The following is a 22,728-nucleotide window of genomic DNA, read 5'->3' on the forward strand; positions in this document are numbered from 1 at the left end:
AAATGACACACAGAATCTCACCCGAGTGCCTTTTGATATCAAATATATCAACACGGGTCGATAACAGTTGCGTGTTGATATACTTGATATCAATCACAATGGAGAGATTCTGTTTATCATTCTATCAAACAGTTTCAGTTTGTAAACAGTCTTAGGAAGTGTCGTGAGGGTAAATGTATCGCTAATCAGCTTCAGTAGGAGAGAAAAAGTAGTTATGGTAACACACACACACACACACACACACACACACACACACACACACACACACACACACACACACACACACACACACACACACACACACATTCAGTGTCTTTTTATAAAAAAACCCACAGGCTACACAAGTGGTTCGAGGGTCGCTGCCTTATTAGTATATTCACCCTGACAACATTTTAGTATTTGACACAATGATACAACTATTGTTGTTAGTTGTGTCTCGATGTAAGAGTCGTGTGAGTTTTCGCTCAAGCAGTTGTCAAACTATATGATCATTTGATACAATCACCTCGCACACTAGAGGATTAAATGTATACATGAACACTGACCCCGACGCTCATAGCAACAACATACATCACAGAACACATTCACAGTCAATAATCAATCCCTGACTAAACACTAGGCGCGTACCACCAGGAGAACCGGTTTACAACTGTAGGTCACACTGACATCAGCATGGCCCTTGAGCCACCACGACATACGCTGTTGTCAGATGCACTGCGTCAAGCAGCATGTCGCTGTGTCGATCAACGTGCATCTACAACAAGAGGACATAGTGCCGTCTTTTTAGTGCTGACATAATCTAACCACAGTTATCAACCAAAAACATCAACTTTGTACAATTACAAGGAAAGGTAGGTAAAGTCTATCTTAATCAGGCTTTAACAGAGCGTAACGGAAATGTCGGTGTTGAAGTCATGTGACCGCATTGCAGGACGTGCTCGCCCGCATTCCAGTGTATATATATGTAGGAACTTTGCAGTGATTCATAATTCATGCATCTCCGAAAGATAGCCTCCATTAGAGATTCTGTGGCAGAGTTATTCCCCAACGCCCCATGATTGTCTCCATGTTGTGATTCTGTGGCAGAGTTATTCCCCAACGTCCCATGATTGTCTCCCTGTTGTGACTCTGTGGAAGAATTATTCCCCAATGCCCCATGATTGTCTCCCTTTTGTGATTCTGTGGCAGAGTTATTCCCCAACGTCCCATGATTGTCTCCATGTTTTGATTCTGTGGCAGAGTTATTCCCCAACGCCCCAAGACTGTCTCCCTTTTGTGATTCTGTGGCAGATTTATTCCTCAACGCCCCGTGATTGTCTCCATGTTGTGATTCTGTGGCAGAGTTATTCCCCAACGCCCCCTGATTTTCTCCATGTTGTGATTTTGTGGCAGAGTTATTCCTCAACGCCCCATGATTGTCTCCCTTTTGTGATTCTGCGGTAGAGTTATTCCTCAACGACCCATGATTGTCTCCACGTTGTGATTCTGAGGCAGAGTTATTTCCCAACGCCCCATGATTGTCTCCCTTTTGTGATTCTGTGGCAGAGTTATTTCCCAACGACAGATGCTTGTCTCCCTTTTGTGATTCTGTGGCAGAGTTATTCCCTAACGCTCCATGATTGTCTCCCTTTTCTGATTCTGTGGCTGAGTTATTTCCAAACGCCCCATGATTGTCTCCATGTTGTGATTCTGTGGAAGAGTTATTCCCCAACGCCCCATGATTGTCTCCATGTTGTGATTCTGAGAAAGAGTTATTCCTCAACGACCAATGATTGTCTCCATGTTGTGATTCTGAGGAAGAGTTATTCCCCAACGCCCCATGATTGTCTCCATGTTGTGATTCTGTGGAAGAGTTATTCCCCAACGCCCCATGATTGTCTCCATGTTGTGATTCTGTGGAAGAGTTATTCCTCAACGCCCCATGATTGTCTCCATGTTGTGATTCTGTGGCAGAGTTATTCCTCAACGCCCCATGATTGTCTCCATGTTGTGATTCTGTGGCAGAGTTATTCCCCAACGCCTCATGATTGTCTCCATGATGTGATTCTGTGGCAGAGTTATTCCCCAACGCCCCATGATTGTCTCCCTGTTGTGATTCTGTGGCAGAGTTATTCCTCAACGCCCCATGATTGTCTCCCTGTTGTGATTCTGTGGCAGAGTTATTTATCAACGCCCCATGATTGTCTCCCTTTTGTGATTCTGTGGCAGAGTTATTCCCCAACGACCAATGATTGTCTCCCTTTTGTGATTCTGTGGCAGAATTATTCCCCAACGCATCATGATTGTCTCCCTGTTGTGATTCTGTGGCTGAGTTATTTCCCAACGCCCCATGATTGTCTCCATGTTGTGATTCTGTGGCAGAGGTATTCCTCAACGACCCATGATTGTCTCCATTTTGTGATTCTGTGGCAGAGTTATTCCTCAACGACCCATGATTGTCTCCATGTTGTGATTCTGTGGCAGAGTTATTCCTCAACGCCCCATGATTGTCTCCATGTTGTGATTCTGTGGCAGAGTTATTTCCCAACGCCACATGATTGTATCCCTTTTGTGATTCTGTGGCAGAGTTATTCCCCAACGACCAATGATTGTCTCCCTTTTGTGATTCTGTGGCAGAGTTATTCCTCAACGACCCATGAGTGTCTCCCTGTTGTGATTCTGTGGCAGAGTTATTCCCCAAAGCCCCATGATTGTCTCCCTGTTGTGATTCTGAGGCAGAGTTATTCCCCAACGCCCCATGATTGTCTCCATGTCGTGATTCTGTGCCTGAGTTATTCCTCAACGACCCATGATTGTCTCCGTGTTGTGATTCTGTGGCAGAGTTATTCCCCAACGACCCATGATTGTCTCCATGTTGTGATTCTGAGGCAGAGTTATTCCCCAACTCCCCATGATTGTCTCCCTGTTGTGATTCTGTGCCTGAGTTATTCCTCAACGACCCATGATTGTCTCCCTGTTCTGATTCTGTGGCAGAGTTATTCCCCAACGCCCCATAATTGTCTCCATGTTGTAATTCTGTGGAAGACTTATTCCCCTACGCCCCATGATTGTCTCCATGTTGTGATTCTGTGGCAGAGTTATTTCCCAACGCCCCATGATTGTCTCCCTGTTGTGATTCTGTGCCTGAGTTATTCCTCAACGACCCATGATTGTCTCCCTGTTGTGATTCTGTGGCAGAGTTATTCCCCAACGCCCCATGATTGTCTCCATGTTGTAATTCTGTGGAAGACTTATTCCCCTACGCCCCATGATTGTCTCCATGTTGTGATTCTGTGGCAGAGTTATTCCCCAACGCCCCATGATTGTCTCTATGTTGTGATTCAGTGGAAGAGTTATTCCTCAACGACCCATGATTGTCTCCATTTTGTGATTCTGTGGCAGATTTATTCCTCAACGACCCATGATTGTCTCCATGTTGTGATTGTGTGGCAGAGTTATTCCTCAACGCCCCATGATTGTCTCCCTGTTGTGATTCTGTGGCAGATTTATTCCTCAACGACCCTTGATTGTCTCCATGTTGTGATTCTGTGGCAGAGTTATTCCCCAACGCCCCATGATTTTTTCCCTGTTTTGATTCTGAGGAAGAGTTATTCCTCAACGACCCATGATTGTCTCCATGTTGTGATTCTGTGGCAGAGTTATTCCTCAACGACCCATGATTGTCTCCATGTTGTGATTCTGTGGCAGAGTTATTCCTCAGCGACCCATGATTGTCTCCATGTTGTGATTCTGTGGCAGAGTTATTCCTCAACGACCCAAGATTGTCTCCATTTTGTGATTCTGTGGCTGAGTTATTCCTCAACGACCCATGATTGTCTCCCTTTTGTGATTCTGTGGCAGAGTTATTCCCAACGCCCTATGATTGTCTCCCTGTTGTGATACTGTGGCTGAGTTATTCCCCAACGCCCAATGATTGTCTCCCTTTTGTGATTATGTGGCAGAGTTATTCCAAAAAGCCCCATGATTGTCTCCATGTTGTGATACTGTGGCAGAGTTTTCGCCCAACGCCCCATGATTGTCTCCCTTTTGTGATTCTGTGGCAGAGTTATTCCCCAACGCCCCATGATTGTCTCCCTGTTGTGATTCTGTGGCAGAGTTATTCCTCAACGACCCATGATTGTCTCCCTGTGTTGTGATTCTGTGGCAGAGTTTTTCCCAACGCCCCATGATTGTCTCCATGTTTTGATTCTGTGGCAGAGTTATTTACCAACGCCCCATGATTGTCTCCCTTTTGTTATTCTGTGGCAAAGTTATTCCCCAACGCCCCATGATTGTCTCCATGTTGTGATTCTGTGGCAGAGTTATTCCCCAACGCCCCATGATCGTCTCCATGTTGTGATTCTGTGGCAGAGTTATTCCCCAACGCCCCATGATCGTCTCCCTGTTGTGATTCTGAGGCAGAGTTATTTTCCAACGTCCCAGGATTGTCTCCCTGGTGGGACTCTCCACACTGGGTAACATGATGCCGTCATACAGATGTCGTATTGTCGACATATCTATATAATCACCCATGCCATATGTTGTAAACAAAGAAAATAATTAGACTGTTGAAAAAATAAAGCAAGAAATAGCCTGCAAAGAAAACCACAAATTAAAAACAAAATATCTGGGTTTTTTATCAGTATCTGAAAACATATTATCAATAAGTGTATACAACAAGTGCAAAAACTGAAACGTCTTCGATTTCTTGTTGGTAAAAAAAACAAAAAAAAGATTTTTTCCCATTCCACACAAGCATGTCATACTCACTATTTACTCACCAACTTCTCACAGTTACGATGTTATGGGTTTCACCTTCTAGAGTTACAGTTGAAGATATGGACCATTTTCCTAAGTGCAGCATTTGCAAGCAACAGTTTTGCTACCAAGGACCTCCTCCCTGGTTGCTGCCATGTCTACATGCTGTATGCAAGGTCTGTCTTTCTGCTGCTGAGACAGGGACGTTGAAATGCTCGTCTTGTCACAAAGAATTTGATAAAGAAGAACACAAGTTCCCAGTGGACAAAGTCAGGGCAAGAGAGATCTTCAATCTAACTGTCCTTCATCGTCCATCCGAGTTGCAATGCACTAACAAACAAGATGGCGGACAGGCTGTCGTGTGGTGTAAACAGTGTGAGGCTCTGTTTTGTGAAAATTGTCAAGTGGCTCACAGTGATATCAAAATGACAAAATGTCACAAAGTTCAGACAATCGACCAACTGGCACAAGATGGAGTCTCCATAGAAGCCAAGGATGCTGTTTGCTCCACACACCAAAGGCCTGTTGACGTCTATGATGCGACATGTGGAGTTCTGATATGTTTAAGGTGTACACGTGACGATCATGCTGGTCATGATGTTCAAGAAGTCGACGAAGCATTTCAATCCAAGCAACTTGAAATGAAAACGAAACACAATCAACTATTGATCCATCAAGAATCCTTAAATGAATCGATTCTACAGATGAACAGCATTGAAGAAAAGGTTGATGAGAAATGCCGTTCCCTGCAAACTTTAAAGGTTCACACAATGTCTGAACTGAAGTCTCTTGTCGAACAGAGGGAGAAGGAACTTGACCTTGACCTGAGCACCTGCTTTGAGCACATCAGAGATGGAACCAGGGAGAAGCAGCAGGAACTGGAGACGTCCCAGATGTCCCTGAACACCTCCCTGGCCTACATAGAGAAGGCCTTGACCTTGACACCACTAGAGTACCTGGAGCTCCAGGACACCATGATGCAGAGCGTGGACTCCTGTCTCTCCGAGCACGTGTCTGCCATGAAGCAGCAGGAAGCAGCAGCAGGTGTTGCGTTCTCCAGAGAGGGTCTCCAGAGTCTCAAGACTGACATTGCCTCCTTTGGCTGCTTCCTTACATCACTGGACCAGGAATCTCAGGCCCATCAGCAACAGGATAACCAAGGTAAGTCTTTGTCTTGTTATCATATGGATCGATGCTAATGACGTCAATCACTTGATTGTTTGGTCTAGACTCGATTATTTACAGACCTGCGTCATAGAGCTGGAATATTGCTGAGTGCGTCGTAAAACAACCAATCATACAATTTGCATTAACAAGTAGTTGTTTGTTGCTGATGTGTTACTATCTCTACGATCAGCTGCAAATATGTGTTCACTACAAAGCTGGAATGCTGAACTAGTTTACAGTATATGATGGTTTCTGGAAGCATCTTACGAAAACTAAAGGCTATAGTCTGTCCAATCAAACTGTGCAAGCTGTCTTAGAGCCTTGTTATTGTATGTGCATGTGTTTTGTATTTAGGTACATCAAAGTACGCTTTCCTCCAGAACGAGATTGGGGATCTGCAGAGAAGGTACCATGAGCTTGAGAAGAGATCACTGATGGTGAGTGTAGGAGTTATAAAATACTTTTCGTGGTTAAAAAGAAATCATTAGCCACTTTTAGCAGTTAATAATTGTCATTGTTGGAAGGTAGAAGAAATTAAGATTTATATTGTTTGTTGTTGTAAGCAGTTTCTCCTATAAAAATTAAGAATGTCACGGATCCATCTGCGTTCTTAGATGATGAGGTACTATATCTTGGCTACTGAAGTATTTAATTTATTTTACATTTTCACAGACTGAGAAAGTGTTGAAAGAAAAGCTAACGATTGAGGTGAAAGAGAAAGGTAAGGATAACAAATGCAATATACCTATTCCAGGTTGTTAGTTTCACAAACACCTCTCACATATCGCCTTCAAATAATTAACATCAGTTGAGATGCCTGCTCCCCTGTGTTCACCCCCTGACAACAAGGTAATATAAAACCCTGTCTCTACGTGTTTGAATTTAGTCCCCAAGATCGAGAATAGCGGGAGGGAAGTCATGCTTTGAAAGTGTTACGAACATTCAGGGACAATAACAGGGAGTAATTATCGGAGGCACGTGATCAGCTATATGTCTGACCTTTGTTGTCAGAGTATGAAATGTCAAGGACGTTTTGAAATATCAACAAATCATGAATTGTCTTAGACATTGTTGAAATATATACCTGCAAAATACATGAGTTGAGAAACTTTCGATATTTCACAAATTTTGTCATTTTGTGAGGACACATGTTATCATTATTTTATTTTAGATAGGGCATGAAAGAGAAATAATATATACAGAGTTTGCGATTGTCTGGGACGTACTTTGGTTATATTTCAGACCTAGCAAAGAAACAGCTTCAGGCGAGAAGTGATGTAAGTATCTGTAACACTGGTCCTTGGATAGGCGTGTTGACGCCTCAGCAATAACCAGTATACGATAACAGTAACAGCGTCAGATACAATCCTACATGTCACTGTTAATTTACACTTTAAGACGAATGAAGGAACGAACGAGCGAGCGAGCAAACGAACGAACAAACGAACACAAAACACGCCCAATTCTAAACTTTTAAAAACCTCAATTCGTACATGGACATTTTACAGTTGTTATTTCCATCATCACATTCTAATTGTTGTTGTGTGTTTAGACGATAACATCTCTGGAGAAGGAAGGGAAAACACAACAAATAACAATTGACACATTTAAGGAGCTGGCAGAGAAAATAGGTTGGTATAGTTTGTTAAAGTCACTATTCTTAAAGAGAAATGTTTGTTATCGTCTTGGTTTGGACGAAAAGAGCAGGTTGTTGTGTAAACAGTGTATTGTCTAGATCTGTTCCTAACGACTGTTAAACTATAGTAATCATTACAATAGAATGTGTCCATGTGTTTATGTGTATAGTCAGTACGTGGGTGGGTGTGGGTGTGTGTGTGTGCAGAAATGGGCTTCACTCATTGTACCCATATATGGAATCGGACCCGGGTCTTCCACTAGGCTACCCCACCGCCCCGTTTATGTGTGTAAAATATATTTCTAATTAATAATAATGGAATATATTATAGTACGAATTGTATAGTTATGGTTTCAATCAATATGGATTAAATGACGAACGATATATCACTTATGTTTGTCATTTAACAGTAGATAATATGTTACAGGTGTGAGACTGACCAGTGACTTGACCTTAGTTAGTAGTCAGTATAGAACCGGCGTGCCTGTCAAACTCAACTGTAAGTATACAACGACCATCACAGCGTACATAAGACGTCAATGCCAGATAATAACCAGTCTCGATTTTCTGCCAAAACAGATTCCATTTGGGCTGAAAGGCAAAATAGCAATGATAATTATATGAATGGTTTACTGACAATCAATGAAAACACCAGGTGTTCGCAAAAAGGGTAAGCATGACCCGAACACCCGCGAACGCCACTCATACATTTGGCAAAATGAAAATCGATATTTGTTTGATGTCTGACGCTCTAGGGCTGGGACGAGTGCAAATTTACTACCCGGGTACCCGACCCTACCCGGGTACCCACTGCAAGTCTCAAGAGGAACAAAATGTCTGATTGGTAATTGTTTTACGGCAGGCCTGGATGAAAGTATTTAGATACATGTATCTAACAATCAGATCATGCATTCACTGAAGTTTACTGAAGCTTTATCTTTACTCAAACATATACAAGTTAAAAGGAATGTGTGCATCGTCAGAAAGAATTGCGAACATTAGCGACTTGTAGTGTAACCACTGAGCTATAGTGAGCTTTTGTCATTAAACAATTTATCACGTGACTAACCACGGGCGTGGGTAGCCCTGTGGGTACCCGGGTTGGCGGGTGGATACTGAGTAGGACCCGGGTACGCGTGTGTGTGTGTGGGGGGGGGGGGGGTGAAATCCCAGACAAAAGAGAAATGGACATGTCTTCAGGTTTCAGAGTAATGTCGAAACTTGGAAGTACTGATGCGTGGTTTTGGTATATTTTTACGTCAATAAACACTGGCCTTCTATATGGCAGAAATAAAAGAAATAATGTTGAGATGCTGATATATATCGGCTATGTTATTTGATGCCATGTCAGGGGGAACAGTGACAAACTTTTCTCGAAGGGCTGCAATTCATTGGATGTCATTTGGCTGGAACAAAATAGGTTTATTCCAACCCTGTTTTCTCTCTGTCAGCTCGTGCATAAACAAACCACTATTGTAATATTTCAAATTCATTTTGGCGAGACAATGAGTGTCAGTCGGGCAAATGATTATTGCAACCTGTCAGTTTCAATCATAATTTTAATTAATATATACTTAATAAAGAATTAATTCAAATCTCTTATCTGTAGCCAACATGTTTTGACATAAAAGACATTAAAAGTAGTTACATGTTTGTCCTTTGACGAAAAGCGATAATATAGGAGCCAGAAGTGTTGTATATCTTGTAATCCTGACTATTGCCAAAGATTTAGGAATATAAACATGTATTTGTTTCAACACAATTATAACCATTACTCTTAGGCGAATCTGTTTACTCATGAATATTTTTATGGCTGATTCCAAAGTACTTTTTTCCTAAAATTATTATATATTTCATTTCGTTCTCAACTGTTGTGCTATTGCCTACGAATCCGTCTTTTGTATGTATTGCACATGTCACAACGAAAGTTTTATATCTCAAACGCCACAGTAGCAATCACAGCTATTTGCAGTTAAGTAAATTTGTCTTTTAATAGGTCCACCACTCAAGTTTGATGTCGGGCGGGCAAACTTCGATCTGGTTGAAGTCACTGAGAGACACATGGTCAACCACCCTGCTCGCAACCCGCCATCCACCACGAGGAAGTTTAACAAGTACAGCGGAACTTGCGGCTCAATGACCCTTCCTTACACGCTGACCTCTGCACCTGTCACTACTTCCAAGGTCAAGGTTCCCTCATATCCCCACGTGTCTTCTGACCCCACAGATCCGTACTACTTTCAGACTCATGCTAAGATAACACAAACGGCAGCAAATATACGAACACGTATATTTGAAATTGGATTTTCTGAGCCATCTAACGCTGACAGAGGAGAACGTTTATGTGATTATTCTGGTTGTGGAGTACAAGTCATCTACTGTAACACTCACAAAACAATATGCACACAAGATGGTAACTATAAATGTTTGGATCAGCCATTTGCCAACAAGCCAGGAATGTCGATGCTGACGTATGGGGTCGTGTATGATGCAGTGATGGGAAAAGTGGCATTCATTGATGTCAACAAGGAGAAGATACTAAGATCACAGTCCCTCTACTATGCCCAACATCTCCCAATATTTGGCGTCAAGCAGAGTGAGGAATTTACAGTTGAGATGACCTTGATGGAGGTGAAGGATAAGGACATCAATGCAAGGTTACGTGGTGTCATTCAACGAGCTCTCAAATGAACAGACAAGGAACCTAACCTTCCTTTGAAAACACATCGACTGACCAATCCGAGTATCCGAACAGTATTTTAGTTATATTACGACCTGTCGGCCTGGTGTGGGAGGAAAGACCCAAGTGATGCAGGTCTTAGACGTTTACCACTTTTGTGAATCCATGGACAGAAAGCATGATAAATATGACATGTGTCCGGTATAATTTCGATCAAAGAGAGCAGGAGCAAAAACCACATGCAGCATGGACACAACTAAGTCATGACAAGTAAAATTGAACATTTCATCACCTGCCTTGGCGGGAAAACAGTGAGATACAAAACTTAACACAATATGTGAAGTTGCAGGTCCGATTCTGTCATCCATAATGAAAGGGTTTCATTTCTTGTCTTCAATTTTAGAACATTGAAAGTCCAAATTTCATCTGCTACTCAGCTCATAAGGTCTTACTTCTAAAGGTAAACCCTCATACAAGGTCTTACTAGGAAAAAGCAAAAAAACCCTGAGGTTTCCATCTATTACGAGATAGGAAGATGCCTACAATACATTAGCAAGTCAGCAAGCTTACACCTGTAAATAAAAAAGAAGCTAATTGTCCTTCTATTTACACCTTTAGCAATGTATTTATGCCATAAAGGTTGTCTTACCATTGTATAACATGTACTCTGTATAAACCGGAGAAAATAAAGAATATCTGTATCCAATGGAATCTGTGACAATTTGATTGTTGACTAAGGATTTTCGTCAAAACCATTGTGTTCCTCACACCAGATGGCTGTCCTTGACCTTGAAGTCTTCATGTCACACTCTAGTTCTATGACACGTGTTTCTATGTTCTTATTGATTGACATGATCGAGATGCGTCCTTCACAAACTGGTAGGTATAATTATTCCCGGATTAATTGGAATTACCAATACAGTAGAACATGGATATAGCGAACTACAAGGGATCAGAGAAATCAGTTCGTTATATCCGGTGTTCATTATATACGTTTTGGCTCGGAAACGTCCGCCATCACGAATCCAATCAGTGGATATTTCACCTGTCATCTAAGCGTTTGTGTTGGTACGGTAGTCATGCTTCTCACATTCTTAGAACACCGAGGTTTCGGAGATTTTCCAATTACAAGCAACTTAAGTTTATTTTAAGTTATTCCGTCAAATTCCACTGCAATGTCTTTCTTGGTTTTTACGCCGCTTTTAGCAATATTCCAGCAATATCACGACAGGGGACACCAGAAATGGGCTTCACACATTGTACTCATGTCGGGAATCGAACCCGGGTCTTCGGCGTGACGAGCGAACGCTTAAACCACTAGGCCACCCGACCGCCCCAGGTACATCGTGACTGTGTGTCAGGTAATCAGAACAGTCTAAAATGGGCAGGGTATATGTACTGTTTGTTTGTTGTTTAACGCCGCACTCACCAACATTCCAGCTTATATCACAGCGGTCTGCAAATAATCAAGTCTTGACCAGAAAATCCAGTGATTGACATCATGAACATTTATCTACGCAATTAGGATACGATGACATGCATAAACCAATTCAGCGAGTCTGACCACCCGATCCCGTTAGTAGCCTCTTACGATAAGCATGGGTTGCTGATGACCTATTCCAATCGGTGTCTTCATAATGGCAACACAAGGATCCTACTTAAAGAAGTTACCATATTATTATGTGATATTATGAATATTATCTGGAATTGAACACAATACATTACTTGATAAGTAAACAACTGTAAATGTGACACTATGCAATATAAGACAAAGCATCAAGGGGAGTGATTTACATGGAGTTTGTAAGGCACCGAAAATTCAAGTTGTTGGGAGTTTGGTTATTGTGCATTTATTAAATTCGAACAATTTGAAATAATGATCTCGATAAACATTGTCCTATATGTCGGACCTAGTGGTACCTGTGTTGTAATAGTATCGCATTATTTCTTAAAGTGTCGTCACAGTGAAGTTAAAACTGCCGTTGATAATTACATTATAAACTAGTGTCCAAAAGAAACGATACCACCTGTTTGCAACGACATAAAAGAAAAACTAAACAATGCAGAAGTTTAGGATTGGTGTTATGCTTTTGAGAAATCCTTTCGCAACATCTGTACAAAAGTTTCATTTCAATAAAATCTGTACAACCAATATGACAAGCCTTGAAAGATGGGTGGGGTCGAAAAATGAACATTTCGTTAGAGCACTGATCACAGAAACAACGGGAAATGTCACACCACACGTCTCAAAGTCAAGTCAGTAGGGGGTATGTCCACCGTGAGCATCAATACATGCCAGAACACGCCTACGGACTGATGACGTCAAACGTCTGATGACGTTGGGAGTGATGCGTTGCCATTCCTCGAGGAGACATCGTTCCAAGTCCTGGACGTTGACTGGAGGCACACGGCGACGTCGGATTTGCCGATCGAGGTGGTCCCATAAGTGCTCGATGGGATTCATGTCCGGTGAACATGCGGGCCATGGCAAAACCTGTACGTTGGCGTTGGCAAGGAAGTTCTGTGTCAATCTTGCTGTGTGTGGCCTTGCATTGTCATGTTGGAAAAGGAGTCCACGAGGCTGTTGCTGAATAAAGGGCACCACAACAGGCCGTAGGATGTCATCAAGATAACGCTGTGCATTCAGGTTTCCACGAATTACGACAAGCATCGTTTTGACGTCACCACATATGCCACCCCAAACCATTAACCCTCCACCTCCAAACGGCCGGACCTATTGGATACAGTTAGGCGCCAAACGTTCACCAAATCGTCGGTATACAAGCTGCCGTCCATCGTTTCTGAAGATGAGGAATCTGCTCTCATCGGAGAACATAACACGTGCCCAGTCCCGCCGTTTCCAACGTCGAACTCGCCTGGCCCAGATCAGTCTGTTGTTCCGGTGTCGAGGCGTCAGGAGCGGTCCGCGGTAGGGATGACGTGGCCGGATACCATACTGCCGTAGTCTCCTGTAGACGGTCTGTCGACTGATCCTGTGTCCCAGTGCTGTAGCCGCCGTGGACGTCGCTGTTACGGTGCGGTTCCTCAGGTGTAATACCCGGATGTAACGATCTCCACGGGGCGTGGTTACTCGTGGACTTCCACTCCTGGGCCTGTCTGACGTCTGACCTGTCTGACGTAACCGCTGCATCAACCTGGTGATAGTGATGCGTGCGCAGCCCAACCTTCTGGCGACGTCGACGTGTGACGCTCCTTGTTGGACCATTCCAACGGCTCTCTCTCTCTCGATGGCTGTCAAACGTGTTCTTTTTGTTGCTGTGATATCAACGTGTCTGATCAGCCGTTTTATACAGTTTTTCTGCACGTGCAGAACATGCTAGAGAGGGAAATGTCACTTTCACGAAATTTACGTTTTTTCCCGGAAGTGATCACGTGTTCCCAGTATTTTTTATCGACTATGCTGTGTTTGGGATGTGCAATACGAATTGGCATGTTTTCATACTTGACAATTCACTTAGTAAAAAACAATTTTGAAAATAAGTTGTAATCGTTTCTTTTGGACACTGGTTTATATGAGCTGAGCACCCCCATATACGTGTTGATGGACCTGCATTTGTCAACTTGCTAAAACACCTGTAATGACATCATTTCATCAGCATATTTCATGACTTCTGAACCTTGGGATTTTCCTCAAGTTGTAACCAAACGGGATTGTGAACACAAGTGCCATCATTAGAGTATGGTAAACATAATTTATCAACAGAATGCATGATTACTTCACAAAGAAGCATTGCTTGCACAATACAGTGAGTGAGTAGGGTTTAATGCTGCTTTAAACATTATTTCAGTTATATCACGGCGTTGCACAATATAACATTGGTTTGGTAGACGTCTTGGTGTGTCACTGAACAAACTTGTAATTCCCCAATACATTCTTTAATGTGGTTACTTTCACACACATAGTGCCAAGCAAGTTGGAAATATACAAAATCACATTGATAGCTAAAAGCGGAGTAGAACCATAATCAGTCCCTCATTGTGATCTTAAGCAATATTCCAACAATATCACGGTTGGGGACACCAGAAATGGGCTTCACACATTGTACCTTGAATCAAGCAGGTCTAGGGAAAGGGTTGATATTGAATCAAGCAGGTCTAGGGAAAGGGTTGACATTGAATCAAGCATGTCCATGTTTTTGGTTTTTGGTTTGTTGTTTAACGCCGCACTCAGCAATATTCCAGCTATATGACGGCGGTCTGTAAATAATCGAGTCTGGACCAGACAATCCAGTGACTGACATCATGAGCAGCGATCCACGCAATTGGAATACGATGACATGCATCAACCAAGTCAGTGAGCCTGACCACCCGATCCCGTTAGTCGCCTTTTATGACAAGTATAGTCACCTTTTACGGCAAGCATGGGTTGCTGAAGACCTATTCTACCCCGGATCTTCACGGGCCAGCATGTCCATGTAAGGGGTTGACATTGAGTCAAGCATGTCCATGGAAAGGGTTGACATTGAATCAAGCAGGTCCATGGAAAGGGTTGACCTTGAATTAAGCAGGCCAATGGAAAGGGCTGACATTGAGTCAAGCATGTCCATGGAAAGGGTTGACCTTGAGTCAAGCATGTCCATGGATAGGGATGACCTTGAGTCAAGCATGTCAATGGAAAGGGTTGACATTGAATCAAGCAGGTCCATGGAAAGGGATGACCTTGAGTCAAGCAGGTCTAGGGAAAGGAGTGACCTTGAGTCAAGCAGGTCCATGGAAAGGGTTGACCTTGAATCAAGCATGTCCATGGATAGGGATGCACTATAGTCAACCAGGTTAAGAGATAGTGATAGTCCCAAGTCAAACAGGTCAAGAGATAGGGATAGTCCCAAGTCAAACAGGTCAAGGTATAGGGATGCCCTTGAACTCCAACTCCACAAAATCAGAACCAAACACACATTTTCTATAAATTCTGTATTGTCTTCATTACAAATGTACAGGTACTTCATGTTGAAATTTATCTAAAAACACCTGGAATTGTAAAACATCTGCAGATACATATACAATAAATAAAAGCAGTATGTTAATGTGATGACTAAGCCTATGTTTGAAAGAGGTAAGCGTCTCAATCAGGAGGATTACCAGGTATACCTTGTCCATCACATAGTTTCCAACATGTCAAATACCTTCAGGTATATTCACTTCCAAAACGCTGACATTAAAACGATGAAGAGGCTACTGCTTGAATTGAATGTTTTGTATTTCAAGTTTCTAAATAATGTAAATAATTTATGAATTTACACATTGAGATTACACAGTAAACATATATCACAGGGTCTATGTACAAAACTCTTCAGGATGATTTTTGGCATCGTATGGGATGATTAACGGCCCAGGATCTTGAAGAAATATTCCACCTGAAAAGAACAAGCGTCAGAAAGATAAAAATAACCTACTTATGATGAAATACAATGTTACATTTGTAATACTTTGTAAACTATTTTCTGCATTTTAAGTCCATAACATTGACTCTTTACACACCACTAATATACGTACCGCCTCCGTGGTCTAGTGGTAGAGCGTCCGCCCGGAGAGCGGAAGGTCCGGGGTTTGATCCCCGACCGCGTCATAACAATAGACGTTAAAAGATGGTACTTGTTGTTACCCTGTCTGGCGCTCGGCATTAACGGGTTAAAACAAGGACTGGTCGGCTCAGAGTCAGTATACTGTGTCTGAGTGGGGTATTCATGTTAAACTGCTGCATGGTATCTCAGTGAGCTAGCACTATAAATCGGCATCAGTCCGGACTAGTACAAGCAGCCACACAAACACACACACGTACTTGCACGTCGCTATATAAGTGCAATAATCTTGGACGCGACGTTAAACCCCATTTCACCTCACCTCACCACGGGTGTCCTAACTAAAGGGTTTCACTGCACACACCAGTATCGGGAATTTCACCCGAGGGTCTTTGGATATCAAATATATCACAATTAGTTGATAAAAGTTTCAACCTTTTATTGACTGGTGTTGATAAATTTGATATCAAAAGACACAAGGGTAGGATTTAATTTATCATCCAAAACCATTCTTGCAACTTCTTCAATTCATAACAGTTATACGTAATGTCTTAAGTGCAAAATTACAGCCAACCAGTTTCAGTGGCCAAGACTAGTGATATCATTAGATTGTGATATCATGGTAACTGGACTGCAAAGCATCATAATGGAATTTCAAGGCAGTGATATCTCACTTGATCTCAGCAAAGAGATCTCTCCTGGAAGCCAGTCTTTGATGATGAATATTATCAACCAATCAACTGGTAGGCAACAACAATCACTGTTTATGATGTCACATTTGTTTAATGCCACAGCAAAATATTCCAGGTATACGACGGCAGCCTGTAAATAATCAAGTCTGGACCAAACAATCAAGTTTATATTATAAGCAATGACCCACCCTATCGGCACACACTGACACACTATCAACCAGGTCACTGAGTCAACTGTGACCACCGTCAACTCAGCCATCTTGTACTACAAGTAAAGGTTGCTGAGAACCTATTCTAGGTGAGGTGAAATTGGGTTTAACGTCGCATCCAAGATTATTTCACTTATATAGGGACGTGCATGCACGTGTGTGTGTGTGTGGCTGCTTGTACTATTCCGGACTTATGCCGATTTATAGCGCTAGCCCACTGAGATACCATGCCGCAGTTTAACAGGAATACCCCACTCAGACACAGTTTACTGACTCCGAGCCGACCAGTCCTTGATTTAGCCCTTTAATGCCGAGCGCCAGACAGGGTAACAACAAGTATCATCTTAACATCTTTTAGTATGCTGCGGCCGGGGATTGAACCACAGACCTTCCGCTCTCTGGGCGGACGCTCTAACACTAGACCACAGAGGCGGTCCGAGAACCTATTCTAACCTACAAACCCCACGTATGTTGTAACACATACTATTTGTATGAACAACTCTCAGATGATGGCAGCTTGAATTCAATCCAACAATAACTTGGAAGCAACTCACCTCAAGGAGGCCATCTTCAGGCAAGTCTGTACAGTGGACAGCATTGCGTACTTTGTCTGTCCCAAACAGCGCCCGTAGTGTCCGTGGTCGCAGGTGTCGAGCAATCTCCTGGGAAAACATGACACCGTGTTACACATTCAGTGAGTTACCTGGATGTGCTCGTGACTATCTTGTATAGGTATTTATCTAGGTACCAAACTAAGTGCTCTTGGCTGACAAATTTGGAAAAAAAGTAACTACGTTTAAAATTTGGATTTTCTTAAATGTGAAATTCAGGGGAATTTTAATCTTTCATTCCGTGACCAATATTACAGCATCTTCTTGTTTATTGGTCCTGTTGTCAGTGAAATGCAAGTCACCTCGGCAGAGCCAAAGCATAAGCTATAACATGACTTGAACATTTAATTCCAATTGGGGAAATTTTACAGACATTTGCTTCAGACTTGGGGCTGAATATCAGCCTCTGAGCAGGTCTAGAAAGAACCCAGGAAGGTCTCCATCGTATCATTGTTACCTGGTCCAACTGTGTGTAATTTCAAAACTGTAAATATATTCTGTTGAGTAGGTAGGGCATGTGAACAGCAGCAGCTTAATGTGGAAGGAGAGGCTAAAGAGCAGGGCCCCGTTCCACAAGCGATCATAGCGCTAAGATGATCAGAACTCCCATACTTTAACATAGACTTACAGCAGTCGGAGTGCTAAGATGATCAGAGCTCCCATACTTTAACATAGACTTACAGCAGTCAGAGTGCCAAGATGATCAGAACTCCCATACTTTAACATGGACTGACAACAGTCAGAGCGCTAAGATGATCAGAACTCCCATACTTTAACATAGACTGACAACAGTCAGAATGCTAAGATGATCAGAACTCCCATACTTTAACATAGACTGACAGCAGTCAGAGTGCTAAGATGATCAGAACTCCCATACTTTAACATAGACTGACAACAGTCAGAATGCTAAGATGATCAGAACTCCCATACTTTAACATAGACTGACAGCAGTCAGAGTGCTAAGATGATCAGAACTCCCATACTTTAACATAGACTGACAGCAGTCAGAGTGCTAAGATGATCAGAACTCCCATACTTTAACATAGACTGACAACAGTCAGAATGCTAAGATGATCAGAACTCCCATACTTTAACATAGACTGACAGCAGTCAGAGTGCTAAGATGATCAGAACTCCCATACTTTAACATAGACTGACAACAGTCAGAGCGCTAAGATGATCAGAACTCCCATATTTTAACATAGACTTACAGCAGTCAGAGCGCTAAGATGATCAGAACTCCCATATTTTAACATAGACTTACAGCAGTCAGAGCGCTAAGATGATCAGAACTCCCATACTTTGACATAGACTTACAGCAGTCGAAGTGCCAAGATGATCAGAACTCCCATACTTTGACATAGACTTACAACAGTCGGAGTGCCAAGATGATCAGAGCTCCCATACTTTAACATAGACTTACAGCAGTCAGAGTGCCAAGATGATCAGAACTCCCATACTTTGACATAGACTGACAGCAGCCGGAGTGCTCAGATGATCAGAACTACCATACTTTAACATAGACTGACAGCAGCCGGAGTGCTCAGATGATCAGAACTACCATACTTTAACATAGACTGACAGCAGTCAGAGTGCTAAGATGATCAGAACTCCCATATTTTAACATAGACTTATAGCAGTCAGAGTGCTAAGATGATCAGAACTCCCATACTTCAACATAGTCTGACAACAGTCGGAGCGCTAAGATCCGCTTGTGGAATGGGGCCCAGGTCTTGGACATTTATATGTATAGGGCTGACAAACCATCAATATTATCAAGGCAAATCAGGACTTTTGAAGCTATGATCAAAGGATCCTGGAATATGGAAGGGACACAACTTGGCACAGCACATAGCTGCATCTTAGATGACTGGCCCACCGACTGCATCCATGTTTCAAGATGCCGAAGGTGATGATAACAAGGAATTCTGGCGCATACAAGCAGGACAAGCGACTGCACACAGTGAACTTACTTAGTTCGAGCTGATGGCAGAGAATTAGACCAATTATCTCATCCCCTGAAAGGTATGGAACACTCCTTGAGATTCATGGGACAAACTAGATCCCAATCACACCGTGAAAGCTGTGAGAGGAACATTTTCAACTGAAAGAAAGCGAGGTGCAACTCACAGGATCTGCTGGTCCAGCCATCTCTCGGAATGTTTTGGCTGCATCCTGAGCCCGAACTTCCAGTGCGATGCAGGGTCCTGATGTCAGCTCGGCCACCATGCCATTGTACTCCTGGACAACACCCTTGTACACCTCGTAGAACTCCTCCGCGTTCGCCTTCTGCATGTGGAACATCTCGATGGCCGTCACGTCAAACCCTGCATCGGTGATGCCACTGATCACCTTCCCAGCAACACCTGCAAGTCAGGATTGGGAAGAGTGAGTTGGGTTTAAGACTGTGTCCAGGGGTGAAACGATACAGGAAGGTCATGATAGGACATGTATCGGGGTACGTATTCTATTGCGACCTATGTATCGTGATTCATATCCCATGGTGACCTTCCTGTATCATAAGGAAGGTCACCATAGGATACGTATCACAATACATAGGTCACGTTATAATACGTAGCGCGATATTTTTCGTGGAAACTTCTTGACCCAAATGTCAGAAGAAAAAATAATTGTGGCTGCTGAGCATGTGACTGATATGTGAGGACTTGCTGAGAGATGACGTCGGTTAAGTGTGTGTCTCCCTCAGATAGCGTGTGAGTTGACAGCAGGATTGTGGGTACCTGACTTGACCGCGTGGGGCTTGATGATGCAGCAGGTGCTGTCCTGAAATACGGCGGTGTTCCGTCGGGTGGGGCCGGACGATGGGAAGAAGAACTCCAGCTCACGAGCAGATGATGAGGGACTGTCAGACCCATGGCAAGCATTCATTGTCTTGTCTGAAACAGAGACATTGCATGACATATGATCTCAGGGATTTAGAGACAGTCAGACAAAGAGATTATAAGCTTGGCATGTGTGTCATTTTGACCTGACCGTTAATGTTTTTCCTCAGCACAAGTTAAACATGAATTCTGTCATGCAATATCAGTATACTGATACCTGATACTGTTGACAATTCCCCTACTTTGTGCCATCCTGCGACCTAATACTGTTGACAATTCCCCTACCTGTGCCATGCTGCCACCTGATACTGTTGACAATTCCCCTACTTGTGCGATAATGCGACCAAATACTGTTGACAATTACCCTACCTGTGCCATACTGCGACCTGATACTGTTGACAATTCCCCTACCTGTGCCATACTGCGACCTGATACTGTTGACAATTACCTTACCTGTGCCATACTGACCCCTGATGTTGACAATTCCCCTTCTTGTGCCATACTGATACCTGATACTGTTGACAATTCCCATACCTGTGCCATACTGCGACCTGATACTGTTGACAATTCCCCTTCCTGTTCCATACTGTGACCTGATACTGTTGACAATTCCCCTACCTGTGCCATACTGCGACCTGATACTGTTGACAATTCCCCTACCTGTGCCATACTGCGACCTGATACTGTTGACAATTCCCCTACCTGTGCCATACCATGACCTGATACTGTTGACAATTCCCCTACCTGTGCCATGCTGCGACCTGATACTGTTGACAATTCCCCTACCTGTGCCATACTGTGACCTGATACTGTTGACAATTCCCCTACCTGTGCCCTACTGCGACCTGATGCTGTTGACAATTCTCTTACCTGTGCCATACTGCGACCTGATCCTGTTGACAATTCTCCTACCTGTGCCATACTGCGACCTGATACTGCTGACAATTCCCCTACCTGTGCCATACTGCGACCTGATACTGTTGACAATTACCCTACCTGTGCCATACTGCGACCTGATACTGTTGACAATTCCCCTACCTGTGCCATACTGCGACCTGATCCTGTTGACAATTCTCCTACCTGTGCCATACTGCGACCTGATACTGCTGACAATTCCCCTACCTGTGCCATACTGCGACCTGATACTGTTGACAATTACCCTACCTGTGCCATACTGCGACCTGATACTGTTGACAATTCCCCTACCTGTGCCATACTGCGACCTGATACTGTTGAAAATTCTCCTACCTGTGCCATACTGCGACCTGATACTGTTGACAATTCCCCTACCTGTGCCCTACTGCGACCTGATACTGTTGACAATTCCCCTACCTGTGCCATACTGCGACCTGATGCTGTTGGGTGCCTCGCTGCGGGCCACGGTGGGGTCGGTAGGTCCGATAGCGTCCCTCCATCTCTGTATAGCATTCTCCCCCACCAGCTCTAGGGCGATGACAGGACCACTGGTTACGTAGTTCAGCAGAGCACTGGAATGTGATCAAGGCAAACATACTGTACATACGGTTCTAGTTACTGTATGCACATACATGTGATCTTCACTTGAATTATTAATAACATATAACACATGAACATATCAACTTTTGACAGGCGACCCATTGAGATAAACATGTTAGTTGACATGAAAAACAGTGAGTGAGGTAGTTTGGTTTAATGCCACTTTGAACAGTATTCCAGTTATATCACAGTGAGTGAGTTGGGTTTAACGCCGCTTTAAACAGTATTCCAGTTATATCATGGCGTGTCAGCTTAATGTGGGAGGAAAGCCCGAAGTGATGCAGGTCTCAGACGTTTACAACTTCGGTGCAACCCACGAGCACGGGTAGGGTGCTGACAAACCTAGAAACATTATCGGGGCTAACCGGGATTCGAACACAAAAATCATAGGTTTCTGGCGTGCCCAACAGGCACAACACAACACAGCTAATCACGGCGCCGTAGACGATTTTGCCAATATTTAAAAACTGTATGTACACAATGTTTCATCTTCCCGAGGCAAGAGAGTTAACTGACTATAAAAGTCCAGTTTCCACCTTTGCCGAACTAGGCTGGAATTATGGAATTACATTTTGGCTGGATTAACAAGTCTATGCATAGTCGAATCAAAATCGCGCAACAGAATCGAAATCTGGTTCATGCACATTTCTATCAATTGCAGGATTTGCAAAGCATGTGCACCACCAGCTATTTGCCAAATCTTTTCATGCTTTTAATCAAGGTGCCCATGTGATTTGATGCACTTCGCGATGTAAGACCCCTTTTATCACAATATAGATCTTGATTATCGATCAGATCGCCTTAACTGGGCGCCACCATTTTGTTTGAAGCAAATACAAGTGATGATACGAGAGGTGGAATCTGATTGGTCCATAGGAGAGGCAAAGAAGGGACATAACTCATAATAGCCACTGGTGGTGCTACGATCGAGCCCAGGAATTCCAGCATAGTTCAGCAAGGGTGGAAACTGGACTTAACTCTCTTGCCTCGTGAAGATGACAATGTTTGAGTGAACTTATTGGGAACATCAGACTATAATTTAATGATCACGAAAACAGTAGTTCTTGCTCGGTGACGTCAGTTGCACAGGTACCTATC

At 43.2% G+C, this 22,728-nt stretch overlaps 2 protein-coding genes across 3 annotated transcripts in view; one reads left to right on the forward strand and one right to left on the reverse strand.

Annotated features, from left to right (window-relative positions):
* The window catches only part of LOC124117421 (nucleoside diphosphate kinase 7-like), a 74,998-nt gene that overhangs the window by 46,533 nt on the left and 5,737 nt on the right, over positions 1 to 22,728 (reverse strand). The window contains exons 5-9 of one of the 2 annotated variants that reach the window (XM_046479316.2): positions 21,448 to 21,602; positions 20,014 to 20,169; positions 19,403 to 19,638; positions 17,216 to 17,323; positions 15,138 to 15,595 (exon numbers count right to left, since the gene is read on the reverse strand). In XM_046479316.2, the coding sequence (XP_046335272.2) occupies positions 15,563 to 15,595; positions 17,216 to 17,323; positions 19,403 to 19,638; positions 20,014 to 20,169; positions 21,448 to 21,602 (688 nt within the window). In that variant the 3' untranslated portion in view covers positions 15,138 to 15,562. Of the gene's footprint in view, positions 1 to 15,137; positions 15,596 to 17,215; positions 17,324 to 19,402; positions 19,639 to 20,013; positions 20,170 to 21,447; positions 21,603 to 22,728 lie in introns of those variants that run through there. The other variant, XM_048383339.1, reaches the window with a different exon arrangement.
* Positions 645 to 10,926, forward strand: LOC124117420. The gene is made up of 8 exons (XM_048383338.1): positions 645 to 851; positions 4,802 to 5,898; positions 6,259 to 6,341; positions 6,577 to 6,625; positions 7,147 to 7,181; positions 7,457 to 7,535; positions 7,968 to 8,039; positions 9,537 to 10,926. The coding sequence occupies exons 2-8, from the start codon at positions 4,818 to 4,820 to the stop codon at positions 10,229 to 10,231; spliced, it is 2,094 nt and encodes a 697-aa protein (XP_048239295.1). The 5' UTR covers positions 645 to 851; positions 4,802 to 4,817; the 3' UTR covers positions 10,232 to 10,926.

This window comes from Haliotis rufescens, unplaced genomic scaffold (assembly GCF_023055435.1).
Source record: "Haliotis rufescens isolate VD_foot unplaced genomic scaffold, xgHalRufe1.0.p SCAF_47, whole genome shotgun sequence".
NCBI lineage: Eukaryota > Metazoa > Mollusca > Gastropoda > Lepetellida > Haliotidae > Haliotis > Haliotis rufescens.

Bases quoted from the DNA above. Each gene is read 5' to 3' on its own strand.
- LOC124117420 (XM_048383338.1), top strand. From the start codon at position 4,818: ATGGACCATTTTCCTAAGTGCAGCATTTGCAAGCAACAGTTTTGCTAC. The intron at 7,182-7,456 runs GTAAGTATCTGT...TTGTGTGTTTAG, and splicing joins AGCTTCAGGCGAGAAGTGAT to ACGATAACATCTCTGGAGAA. The intron at 7,536-7,967 runs GTTGGTATAGTT...AATATGTTACAG, and splicing joins GGAGCTGGCAGAGAAAATAG to GTGTGAGACTGACCAGTGAC.